We start from the raw sequence: 12248 nt of genomic DNA, 5'->3' as shown, positions 1-12248 counted from the left end.
CTGTTATCTACCATGGACCTGAGCCTACAAACATGTTGCAACTGTTGTTGCAGTACAATGTATCTTTATGGTGGTATTTTCAGAGTCCTTAAAGGTTGATCCAGTAAAGAGGTGAAACAAATTAGGCAGCCAGATTACTGTGAATCAATTGTCTCTTGCAGAGTAAATACAGATTGTTCTTACTGAATATGAGAATCTAGTATTCTCAAATTAGGGCTCTTGGGTACTCTTGTCTTTGTGCAAATTATCTGACTGATGACATTCTTACTTCAGTACATGCACCTTTCTTATGACTGATGTAGAGAAAATTAGCATAATTAACATTGCATATAGGAGTATTTTACAGGGAACCCTGTGAAATAACAAATGTGGAAACTACTGGACAAGCCCTAAGCTGAATGGATACATTGAAAAACATCTCTTACAAGATCATTAGATCTCAGGATGCTATATTTTAAAGTGTTAGCTTCAATGTCTAGCTCCCATATGTTCCTCTTTAGTCTGTGGTGTAAAGGAGAGGCAAGGTGTGCAAAAATGGGTGCTAATGACCTGCAACTCCTGAGAGGGAAGGGAATGGCTGTTTCATGGCATACCTTCTCGCAGGGGATCTATGAAAACACCTCTGTACTGATGATAAGTCAAAGCCAGAACTCTATGGGTTTTCAGTCAGACCATCGTTAACTTCCTTCTGTTCCCTGCAAAGGTGGTTTGTTGTGTAGACACAGAAGGGACCTAAATGTTGAGATGACTTTTGTGGGAAATATGACTTGGGGGTAGACAGGAATATGAAAGCCAGGGTACAGTTTTGCAAGGTTCTGGAACATTCTCTTTCTACTTATTCAAGGTGGCAATCCTTCTCCTGTCAGGGAAGCCTCTGGGGTCAACACCATGATGTGAACTTGTGGAGACTGCAAAGAATTTTTCCGCTTTTACAGATTTTGTTTTCATGGAAGGGAAGCCTGGAGTAAGGTATTTAAGTATGTTGGCTCACAGGCATTCCTGAACTCTTCAAAATTATACTTATGATTAATTTGTTTCCATAAAATGTCCTTTATGGCTATGAAATCTATCGGGAATCCTGTGGTTAAAAACCAGAACAGATGTGCATGCAGGGTCTCCTGGCAGTCCCTACTTATTCTTCCCCATGAAATTGGAACAGTGCCCTCTGAAAAGTTCAGTGACCATTGTGTTATGGAAAAGATGTGGGACAATACTCTATTTTGACAGGATCAGTTCACTGTATCATTGTAAATACATCTACTTTGCTGGATCACACCTTCTGATCCATGAGAATTACAAAAAGTATACTCAGAACAGAAGAAAGAAAACAAAGTGTTAAAAAAGCTGAATATTGTATATCAGCTGAGCTAAACTATAAGATGACACCCATGTCAATAACCAGTTGATTAAAGGTTACCAGATCAAAATAATCTCGCTAACCTTAGAGGTAAATCTTAGTCAAAAGAGAGTCTGTTTCACAGATGCAAGGCCAAGAGATGCCAAATCTATAAGAGGTTTCAAGCTTTCTTCTTTAACTATCAGAATGCAGCCCTAAACTTACCCAGTCTGAGTCCTTGAAAATTGGATAATGAAAAATATTGGACACCACCAGCTGCTGCCACTGGACATAGCTTCAGACCAATATCTCAAGTAGTTGAGAATGATCAAAGTACTCAGTACAGAAAAATAATAATATAAATAGTAAAAGACAAATTAAAACAGTAAGCACCGAATCAATCAAGAATGTGAAATAGCCTACAATCTACCTGTATTAAAGATGTGATTCAATATGTAATAGTAATTGTAGGTAGTCTGTTAATCATGGCAGTTCTCAAATCACAGGTACTCTAAATATCTCTGATCTTTATTCTGTATGGGGAGAGCCAGCAGATTGAAAACCCAATGCATGTTACTCTAATTGATACTGGATCAGATAAAACAAATGCATGTGTTAACTGTTTTGTTTTCATGCATTGGGTTTTCAATCTAAAAGTCAGGCAATTAGTCCTACAACTATTTGAACACAGATAACGGATGAACAGGAATGGGCTACATTTCAAAAGCAGGAAAAATCTGAGAATCCTTTGGTGACTGGCTCTGAATATCCAATGCCCTTTCCAGTGGGCTTCACTAAGTCATGCCTTTGGGTGTCACAACAGATGCTGATAGGCCATCATTTACTATGACATCACACTTCAGGAGTTTATAAACTATTGTCCTTTGCACATTTCTTCCTGAGCATTAGAGGTTAGAACGCATCCAAAGCAGAAACGCTGCAAAAGCTAATACTCTTAACATTGTGTTTTGCCTTCAAAACCAATGCACTACGGAGGTTAAAGAGGTTAGAAAGGCTGATTCTCAAGCTTAGGCAGACTTTGTATGGTAATTTCGCTAATTTTTTAGGCTGAACCACAACGCTCTCATAACTACAGAGTGTGAGTAATGTATTTCTTCACACATGAAAGAGCTTCACAGGGATCATCCCAGTTAAATGAAGGTAGCAGCAAACATCTTAATTTTCAGCAAGCAGTAGCTTCTGCTGCATAGTATTTGCCTGTATCTTGAATTCTATGACCCCCATTCCTAAATCGACAACACTAATTTCAATGATTGTATAAAGAATGTTCTTTATTCCTCATAGAGGCTTCACTTATGGAAGAATGTATTCATCTTACTGCAGCAAAATCATGTTTGCCATACTAAGCACCATCAGCAGTATTTGTGGGGCCTGAAGTAAACTGAAGTGGAGCCCATCAGTTATATAAAAATATCAGATCTGTATTAATTTAATAATTAAAAGGAAAGTGAATCTCACATTAAAATTTGTTCTCAGGTTTTCAAGAAAAACTTCATATAAAATTTATTTTGTTAGATCTTGCTAGGATTAAACTCCTGTACAGACCTGGAACAGAATCAATATACAGCTCCGTTGACACTCCTTGGAGTCAGTTACTTAAGGCTGGCTATTTGGATCGATGCCTTTGTGGCCAAATGTGTCCTTTGAGTCATGCTCTGGCATTATTTCCTGGCAGAGTGGCTGAGAACTGCACTGTCATTAAATATTTTGTACTCTAAATTATCATATTTTTTTAGCCACATAAATGGTTGCAATCTCTTTCTCATATCATTTATTTTAGGACACAAGTATCAGCAGATGAGATCAGCTATTGTTGCACCAATGCAGTAGTGCAGGGGTCAGCGACCTTTTAGAAATGGTGTGCCGAGTCTTTGTTTATTCACTCTAATTTAAGGTTACACGTACCAGTAATACAGTTTAATGTTTTTAGACGGTCTCTTTCCATAAGTCTATATAACTAAACTATGTTTGTATGTAAAGTAAATAATGTTTAAGAAGCTTCATTTAAAATTAAATTAAAATGCAAAGCCCCCCCCCACACCCCCGGACTGGTGGCCGGGACCTGGGCAGTGTGAATGCCACTGAAAATCAGCTTCTGTGCCGCCTTTGGCACACGTGCCATTGGTTGCCTACCCCTGCAGTAGTGTATTAGTGTCACAGAATGGAATTTCCTGTGGAATAGCTGAAATTCACAAACTTGTGGAGAATGTCCTTTTAAAACTCATAAGCACTCATCTCACGTAGATTAGTGTGTGTTTTTTGTAAAGAAGATGTGAAAGTAATAGTGTTATGCCTGGAAGTCTAATGGTGTTATTCAATATTGCTGGTATTAACAGAGAAGATCAAAACACTGCGAGATATAATTATTTTCTTTAATTCTGCATTTAGTTTTAACTCCAAAACATATTTAACTTTTCAACTTACAAGCTACAAATGTAAGTACTACTGGCCAATTCACTACTGAGCTTAAGAACATAAGACCAGCCATACTGGGTCAGACCAAAGGTCCATCTAGCCCAGTATCCTATCTTCCGACAGCAGCCAATACCAGGTGCTCCAGAGGGAATGAACAGAACAGTTAATCATCAAGTGATCCATCCCCTGTCACCCAGTTTCTGTTCTGTCAAACAGAGGCGAGGGACACCATCCCTGCCCATCCTGGCTAATAGCATTGATGGAGCTATCCTCCATGAACTTATCTAGCTCTTTTTTGAACCCTGTTATAATCTCGGCCTTCACAACATTCTCTGATAAGGAGTTCCACAGACTGACTGTGAAAACAGTCAGAGTGAAAAAATACTTCCTTTTGTTTGTTTTAAACCTGCTGCCAATTAATTTAATTTGGTGACCTCTAGTTCTTGTGTTATGAACCTAGGTCTTGTGTTATCTTGATCAGCAGTGGTAATTTATTTACATGGTAAAAAACAAAGCATAGTGAATATATGGTTATTATAATTATTTCAATTTCCTGGAGTGGAGAGTATACGGTAATTAATTTTGGACCTACCATATTAAACAATATTACTAGGAAACCTGCAGAAATATGCAAACAGTATAGAGGTATTGTCATAAACAGATGGTTAAGGGTCAATGCCTCTTTTACCTGTAAAGGGTTAAAAAGTTCACCTAGCCGAGCTAACACCTGACCAGAGGAACCAATGGGGGAACAAGATGTTTCAAAAGGAAGGAGGGAAGTTTTTCCTTTGTTTAGAGTTTCAGTTTCAGCTGGAGTGGAAAAGATCAAGGAACCAGCCTCTTATCAGAGTAGTAAGTTTTAGAAAGGGATAAATAGGTTTATGTTTATTTTCTTTGTAACCTGTTTTATGCAATTAGAGGTAGAATCAAATAGGGTATTTTTTTGTGAAAATAAATTTGTGCCCAGGGGAACATCCTCTGTGTTTTGAAACTGTTGTCTGTGAGAGTAGCTGGTATGCTAATCTCTCCCACAGGGTTTTCTTTTACCTTTCTTTTCTTTAATTAAAAGCCTTTTTCTTAATACCTGATTGATTTTTCCTTGTTTTTAGATCCAAGGGGATTGGATCTGGACTCACCAGGGATTGGTGGGGGAAAGGAGGGGGGATGGTTAATTTCTCCTTGTTTTAAGATCCAAGTTTGGCTCTGTGTTCACCAGGGAATTGATGAAGTCCCTCAAAACTACCCAGGGAAAAAAGTAATGCTTGGGGGATGGTGGCAGCGATACCAGATCTAAGCTGGCAATTAAGCTTAGAAGTGTCCATGCAGGTCCCCACATCTGTACCCTAAAGTTCAGAGTGGGGAAGGAACCTCGACAGGTATACATTACTGTAGTTGATTATTGCTCTTCCCTAGCCCACAATTAAACTACACAAGTAAAATACATAAACATTTGGGATGGAAAAAACCTTTAAAAAGCTATTCAATCAAGCATCACAGCAAGATTTATTTTATCATTCCCAAACCATTCCTAATTAGATGTGTGTTCACTCTAACTTTGACTATATCCAGGGATGGAGATTCCATAGGCTTCTCAGCCACTTGTTCCACTGCCTGTAAATTTACACAGTCATAAAAGTTTAACTTAATATTAGGTTATATTTGGATTGAATCTAATTTGATTGATGTCAATCTACCTCCTCGGTATTCTTTTGTACTCTTACATTCCAAAGAATTTTCAATACTTCCCAATTTGCATTGTTTGTAAATCAGCTCTTTGGATTAGCCACTCCAGCTTCCAGAATAGATCATTCAGGGCAAAGCATTGCAACATTGCCTTTATTTTTTACTATAGTATTCAGCAAACTCAACTGTACTCATATGTGGAAATACCACAACAGAGACAGAAAACATTGTAAGCTTCCCCTCAAGGTTTCCTTGAGTTCTCTTATTGGAGGCAGCATTCCCCAACCTGTAGCGGACAAACTGGGAGGCCAACCCAGAAATGCTGCTGATATTGGAGATCTGTTGGGGGAAGTGGGGCACCTATGCAGAGATCCTCTGCCTCCTTTGATCAGTTCGTAGCCCTCTGTAGCTCTGCCCTGGTTCCCTGGCAATGTGACTCCACTGCAACTGTATTGCCTGGAATTTCCCAGCAGGTGCTTGACCACTTTGTTCTGTTCTGTGGAAATGATTCTCTAGGTACAATATATATAACCTCTGGCTGTATTAACTCTATTTATTGTTAACACTGGGTGGAAGGAGAGATGATGTATATCTCTACCTCCAGTGGTGTTTTCTTAGCACTGTGGAGAATTGTCAAAATGCTCTGGAGAAAGGAAAGGAATGCTGCCATTGAGACAGCAGTCTCTCCTTTTGCGGGAGAAGATAAATGCAGAGAGAATGGTACAGAGATACTATGGTTGCAACTGACAGTACAAAACAAAAGGTAGCTTTTAAGGACATGATGTTATGAGAATATTGCATCAAACTGAGTGAAGTACAGTTATGATCACAAATATGACAATATAAAAATGGCACCAATTACATATCTGTTCCTTTTATGTATTCCAAGTTATACTTTCTTGCCCATTATACCCATATTAGCCAACACAGTTAAGGGAGTGTGCTCTGGCTTCTGTTCTGGCTCACACACCATGTTAACTAAATTCTTATTATAGAATCATTATTATTATTGGTAATAACAGAATCTTGGTGATATGGCAGAAAGCTGAACCATTATATAGCCATACTACTATATGAGCAAAAATGGACTTGCTGAATCTATATAAATATTGATACTGTGAAGTACAAGCTAATTTTATGACTACTAAGCTGCTAAATTGGCAGAAAGTTTCTCAACTACAATAAGTGACCTTTGTGATGCCTTTCCAAAACGAGCAGACATGATATCAGCCTGTCAATGATTTAGTCACATTCAAATGTGGTGACTGTTTGGAGAACAGCAACTGGCAATTTCTGGGGTCGGGAAAAAGATCTAAACTTATAATCTTACAAAATAAATAAAAGAAATCTGTCTTCTTTGCAAGTTGCACCTTTGTTTATCATCTGATGGCAATCCCTGTTCCATAATTACATTACTTGTGGAAGCTATTTTTCCAAATTGTCCAGTTTCTTTACTGAAATGTATTGCTTTAACTGGCTAGTATTTCTCGTCCTCTGCCCTGCTCTTATACCTTTATCATAACATTCATTGTGCTCCGGCAGTCACAATCTTGGGCTCCCAAGAATGGCCTTGTGGAAAAGATAAGATTAATTTTCAGAAGGCTCCTTAAATGTGTTCCTTTCCTTTCTCGCTATTGTTAGCAAAGCAATAAGCTTTTTTTCTGATGCCTCCTTCTTCTCTAGTCCTTTAGGGGGGAGAGGGGGAGGCTTTGCAGGGTGACAGCTTTTATATATTGCATTATCTACTGCTGTGCAATTTAATAGATTATGTTAAATGTGATTAACTAATTTTGCTGTTGCAAATGAGTATCTCAGTAAATTACTTTTGCAGGTCCTTTCCTGTGATTCTTTCTTTGTATTTTCCTCTTTGAAAAGCTATGTATCTAGCACTGTTGATGTTTGCTAATTTTGATACTAATAAGGATTCACTTAAAAATGTGCGTGCCTGGATTCATTATACAGAATTAATCTGACAAATCCTTTAATAACACTTTCTTTTTCGAGTTTGAGGCATATTTTTCATACACTTTGGGTACTTTTTTCAAAAACATTCAAGTGACTTAGAAGACTAACGGCTAGATTCAAAGTAGGACGTAGGTGCATACCTGTCACTTTAGTGCCTAAATCCAACATCTAGGCACCAATGGAATTCACAAAACCACCGTTCAGCTGCCATCCAAGTCTGTAGCACCTACATTACTATTGATAAAGTTTCCTAGGTGCCCATTTTTCTGCTAGCGGCCATGCACAAAGCTGCCTAAGTCCTGATGCCATTGACCTGCTCAGAGACTAGTTCATGCTTAAGCCCTGCCAGGATTCACAAACTAGGCATCTTTCTGCCTCTCACGTCTGTGGGATCCAATCCATACACTATAGGTAGTGTTGGTAAACCCATATACCAAACAGCCCAGTGGTCAGGACACTCACCTTGGAGGTGGCAGACACCTTGACTGATTTGGAGCAAGGACTTGATCCTGGATCTCCAACTTCCAGGTAAGTGGCCTTGGCTATAAGGGGAAGGGGGCACCTCCATGTGAAAGGACTGACTTGACTTAGGTGTCTCATTCCTGAGAACCCTGAGCAAAGCCAGGCACCTCCCTTCAGCCTCGAGTTAGATGCCTAACCCCCTTTGAGGTGTGAGGTTTAGGCAGCTCTTGGCTCCAAGTGATGGCTTCTGTTAATCTCTCTTTTAGGCGCCTAACTCTCTTCATGCAGTGTCTGAGGCCTGGTCTACACTACGCGTTTAAACCAATTTTAGCAGTGTTAAACCGATTTAACGCTGCACCCGTCCACACAATGAGGCCCTTTATATCGATGTAAAGGGTTCTTTAAACCGGTTTCTGTACTCCTCCCCGACGAGAGGAGTAGCGCTGAAATCGGTATTACCATATCGGATTAGGGTTAGTGTGGCAGCAAATCGACGGTACTGGCCTCCGGGTGGTATCCCACACTGCACCATTGTGACTGCTCTGGACAGCAATCCGAACTCAGATGCACTGGCCAGGTAAACAGGAAAAGCCCCGCAAACTTCTGAATTTCATTTCCTGTTTGCCCAGCATGGAGCTCTGATCAGCACGGGTGGTGATGCAGTCCCAAATCCAAAAAGAGCTCCAGCATGGGTCGTGCGGGAGATACTGGATCTGATCGTTGTATGTGGAGACAAATCTGTTCTATCACAGTTCCGTTACAGAAGATGAAATGACAAAGCATTTTTAAAAATCTCCAGGCTATGATAGACAGAGGCCACAGCACAGTGCTGCGTGACAAGCGTAACGGAAAGCCAAAGAATCAAATGGACGCTCATGGAGGGAGGGAGGGGGTACTGAGGATTCCAGCTATCCCATAGCCCCCGCAGTCTCCGAAAAGCATTTGCATTCTTGGCTGAGCTCCCATTGCCTGTAGGGTCAAACACATTGTCCGGGGTATTTCAGGGTATATGTCGTCAATTTACCCCCCCTCCCACCCGTGAAAGAAAAGGGAAAAAAAATTGTTTCTTGACTTTTTTATATGTCACCCTATGTCTACTGCATGCTGCTGGTAGACGCAGTGCTGTGGCAATGAATCGCAGCATCCTCTCCCCTCCCCTCCCGCAGACGGTACAATAGGACTGCTATCCATCATCAGCACCAGCCCGTGAGTGCTCCTGGCTAGCCTCAGGTGAGGTCGGCTGGGGGCACCTGGGTAAAAATAGGAATGACTCCCGGTCATTCCGGTAGATGGTACAGAACGGCTGGTAACAGTTCTCATCATAGCAACTGGGGCTGAGTTCCATCAGCCCCCCCACTTTCATGTCTAAAGAAAAGATTCTGTACTGCCTGGACTATTATAGAAGTGGGATGCTGGGCTCCTCTCCCCTGCACCGTTTAATGTCCTGCCTGGACTATCATAGCAGCTGGAGGCTGCCTCCCCCTCATTTTATCTCACTAACAAGTCACTGTTTCTTATTCCTGCATTCTTTATTCATCACACAAATGGGGGATACTGCCACAGTAGCCCAGAAAGGTTAGGGGAGAAGGGAATCAACGGGTGGGGTTGCTGCAGGGGCACCCTCCATGAATGGCATGCAGCTCATCATTTCTGCAGGATCTGACATGGAGCGGCTGTGCTCTCTGGTTCTCTGATACGCTGGTTCTCTAGTACACTTGCCCCATATTCTAGGCAGGACTGACTCTATTTTTAGATAAACCATAAAGGAGGGACTGACTCGGGGAGTCATTCCCATTTTTGTCTTTGCGCCTCCGGCCGACCTCAGCTAAGGCCAGCCAGGAGCACCCATGACAGCAGCAGATGCTCCAGAACGACTGAAAACCGTCATCTCACCGTCAATTTACAATGGCACAGCAGACGGTACAGAACAACTGGTAACCATCTCTGCTACCTTGCAATGGCAAATGAATGCTGCTGTGTAGCACTGCAGTACCACCTCTGTCAGCGGCATTCAGTACACATACGGTGACAGTGACAAAAGGCAAAACGGGCTCCATGGTTGCCATGCTATGACGTCTGCCAGGGCAATCCAGGCAAAAAGGGCACAAAATGATTGTCTGCCATTTCTTTCACGGAGGAAGGAATGAGTGACGACATTTACCCAGAATCACCTGCGACACTGTTTTTGCACTATCATGCATTGGGATCTCAACCCAGAATTCCAATGGGCGGGGGAGACTGCGGGAACTATGGGATAGCTACGGGATAGCTACCCACAGTGCAACACTCCGGAAATCGATGCTAGCCTCGGTACATGGACTCACACCGCCGAATTAATGTGCTTAGTGCGACCGCGTGCACTCGACTTTATACAATCTGTTTTACAAAACCAATTTATGTAAAATCGGCATAATCCCGTAGTGTAGACATACCCTGAGAAGCATGGATGCCTCACTTTGGGTTGTAAATTCCACTAGGCGGCAGGGTCCTTAAAAGTTACAACATGGAACATTGCAGTGCCTAACTCCCTAGGGTGAATCTAGCCCTAAATCCCATTTTCAAGGGTAAGGGTATGTCTATATGGCGTGCAGAAACCAGTGGCAGAAAGTTTCAGAACCTGGTGCTACAAACTTGGGCTCATGCTACAGCACTAAAAATAGCTGTGTTGGTTTTAGGGCTCAGAAACTCATTCCCCTCCCTAGGATTCAAAGCCCAACCCCAATGTTTACACAGACATTTTTAGCACCAGGAGCTGCAGATCCGAGTTTTGAGATTCACTATTGCAGGATTCTGCTTGCCACGTAGTAGACATTTTCCCTAGAGGCAGGTTTTCAAATGTATGTGGGCATCTAATGGCATTTTCAAAACTGCTTTTGAGAATCCCACTTGGCATCTATCGGCACCCTTCTGCACCTAAATACCTTTGAAAATGAGTGCCTAGTTCAATTTTAAAAAGGGACTTAGGTGCTTTTGAAATCTTCATCTGAAATAAAATATTTTACCTAGAAACAAAACATCAGAGCCCGTGATACGTGGAAACTGGTTTCCTGCCTTCCACCAGATGAAAAAAAGGATGATTCTTTCACAGGAAAGCTGTGGTTCTCACCTGTATTTGCCTTACTCTCCATGGATAACTGCATGATTTAATAATCATGCTACTTTATTTATTAATACACTGCACTTATATACATACTTTGCACATTGTCAATGACCTGACAACCCTCACCTGAATTAGGTAAATCTCTGGCTGCTCTGCTTGCCATTTATATTTCTTGTCTGTCCATTATACTGCTGCTAATGCCCCCCATTGCTCTTATTATATTATCTCTCTTTGAATCCCTTTATTAGCTTCCTGCCTCTTACGACGTCTCTTTCAAGTTCTGTATCTTGAGTTACAAAGCTCTACTTAATATTTCCCTCTACTACATTTCCTCATCTCTTTTCCTCTCTCTCTCTCTCTTTCAGGTCTTCTCAAAGACTTCTCCCTTTATCTCCTTCCCACTTACAGCTTCACACTTTTTGTCATGTTGCCCTTATTCCTGTCTTCATCTACCAAGCATCCTCTCTTTCTTCCATTACATCCTTCCTTAAAATCAAGTTCCTTTTTTTCTCAGGAGGCTCTACTTGCCCCATCCACAAATTAAGAGATCTTTCCCACCCTTTCTAGGTCTGCAGCCTCACAGCAATGTTTTAAATGACAGCTGGTGAGTTCTGCTTCATTTTTTACCTGTATGCAAAAAGTGTGTATTAAAGAGACACACTCATACTATAGTTCTGAGCTGGGTGGACGGGAGATGCAGTTTTGTTCCACTTACCGGTTTCTATTGCTGGAAATCCAATCTGAGATTAACGTTGCAGACTGTTGGTGACAGTGTTTATTACCAAAGCTGCAGGCTAGCATGATGACTTCTCGACGCAATTCTCTGGGTTAGTTGAAAACACAAACAGAGACACTAATGAGCTCACATTAATAAATAGGTATGTTGAAATTCTCAGAAGAAAATATTCCAACCTTTCTTATAAGGAGCTGTTAATATTTAATTAAACAAAAATATTAAAGATGTGGTAACTGTATATCCTGGAGTAACAACTAAGTACCATGTTGTTACAGTTACAATTTTTAATTAAAGGCCATGGATCAATATGGGCAGTGTTACATTCACTCAACCCTACTAAATTCAATGGCCTCGTGAGTTCAAATCCCAAAGTCTCCAATGGAGCCAGCACTTAAATTAAACCTTAACAGGAACATGTCTGTTCTCAAAATTCCAGGCAGAGGAAACTGATTCACAGCACCTAGCCCCCTCAAGTGAGGAGAAATGAAAGGAGGAAAAGGATAGAAAGGTATCTCAGGATGCTGTAATTC

At 41.1% G+C, this 12248-nt stretch overlaps 1 protein-coding gene across 1 annotated transcript in view; it reads right to left on the bottom strand.

The window, feature by feature from the left end:
* TRHDE (thyrotropin releasing hormone degrading enzyme) overlaps window positions 1-12248 on the bottom strand; it is a 336033-nt gene that overhangs the window by 20291 nt on the left and 303494 nt on the right. The window contains exon 15 of the mRNA XM_050934690.1: window positions 11698-11805. Within this exon, the coding sequence (XP_050790647.1) occupies window positions 11698-11805 (108 nt within the window). The remainder of the gene's footprint in view (window positions 1-11697; window positions 11806-12248) is intronic.

This window comes from Gopherus flavomarginatus, chromosome 1, assembly GCF_025201925.1.
Source record: "Gopherus flavomarginatus isolate rGopFla2 chromosome 1, rGopFla2.mat.asm, whole genome shotgun sequence".
Taxonomy (NCBI): Eukaryota; Metazoa; Chordata; order Testudines; family Testudinidae; genus Gopherus; species Gopherus flavomarginatus.
This window is presented reverse-complemented; position numbering and strand designations above follow the sequence as displayed.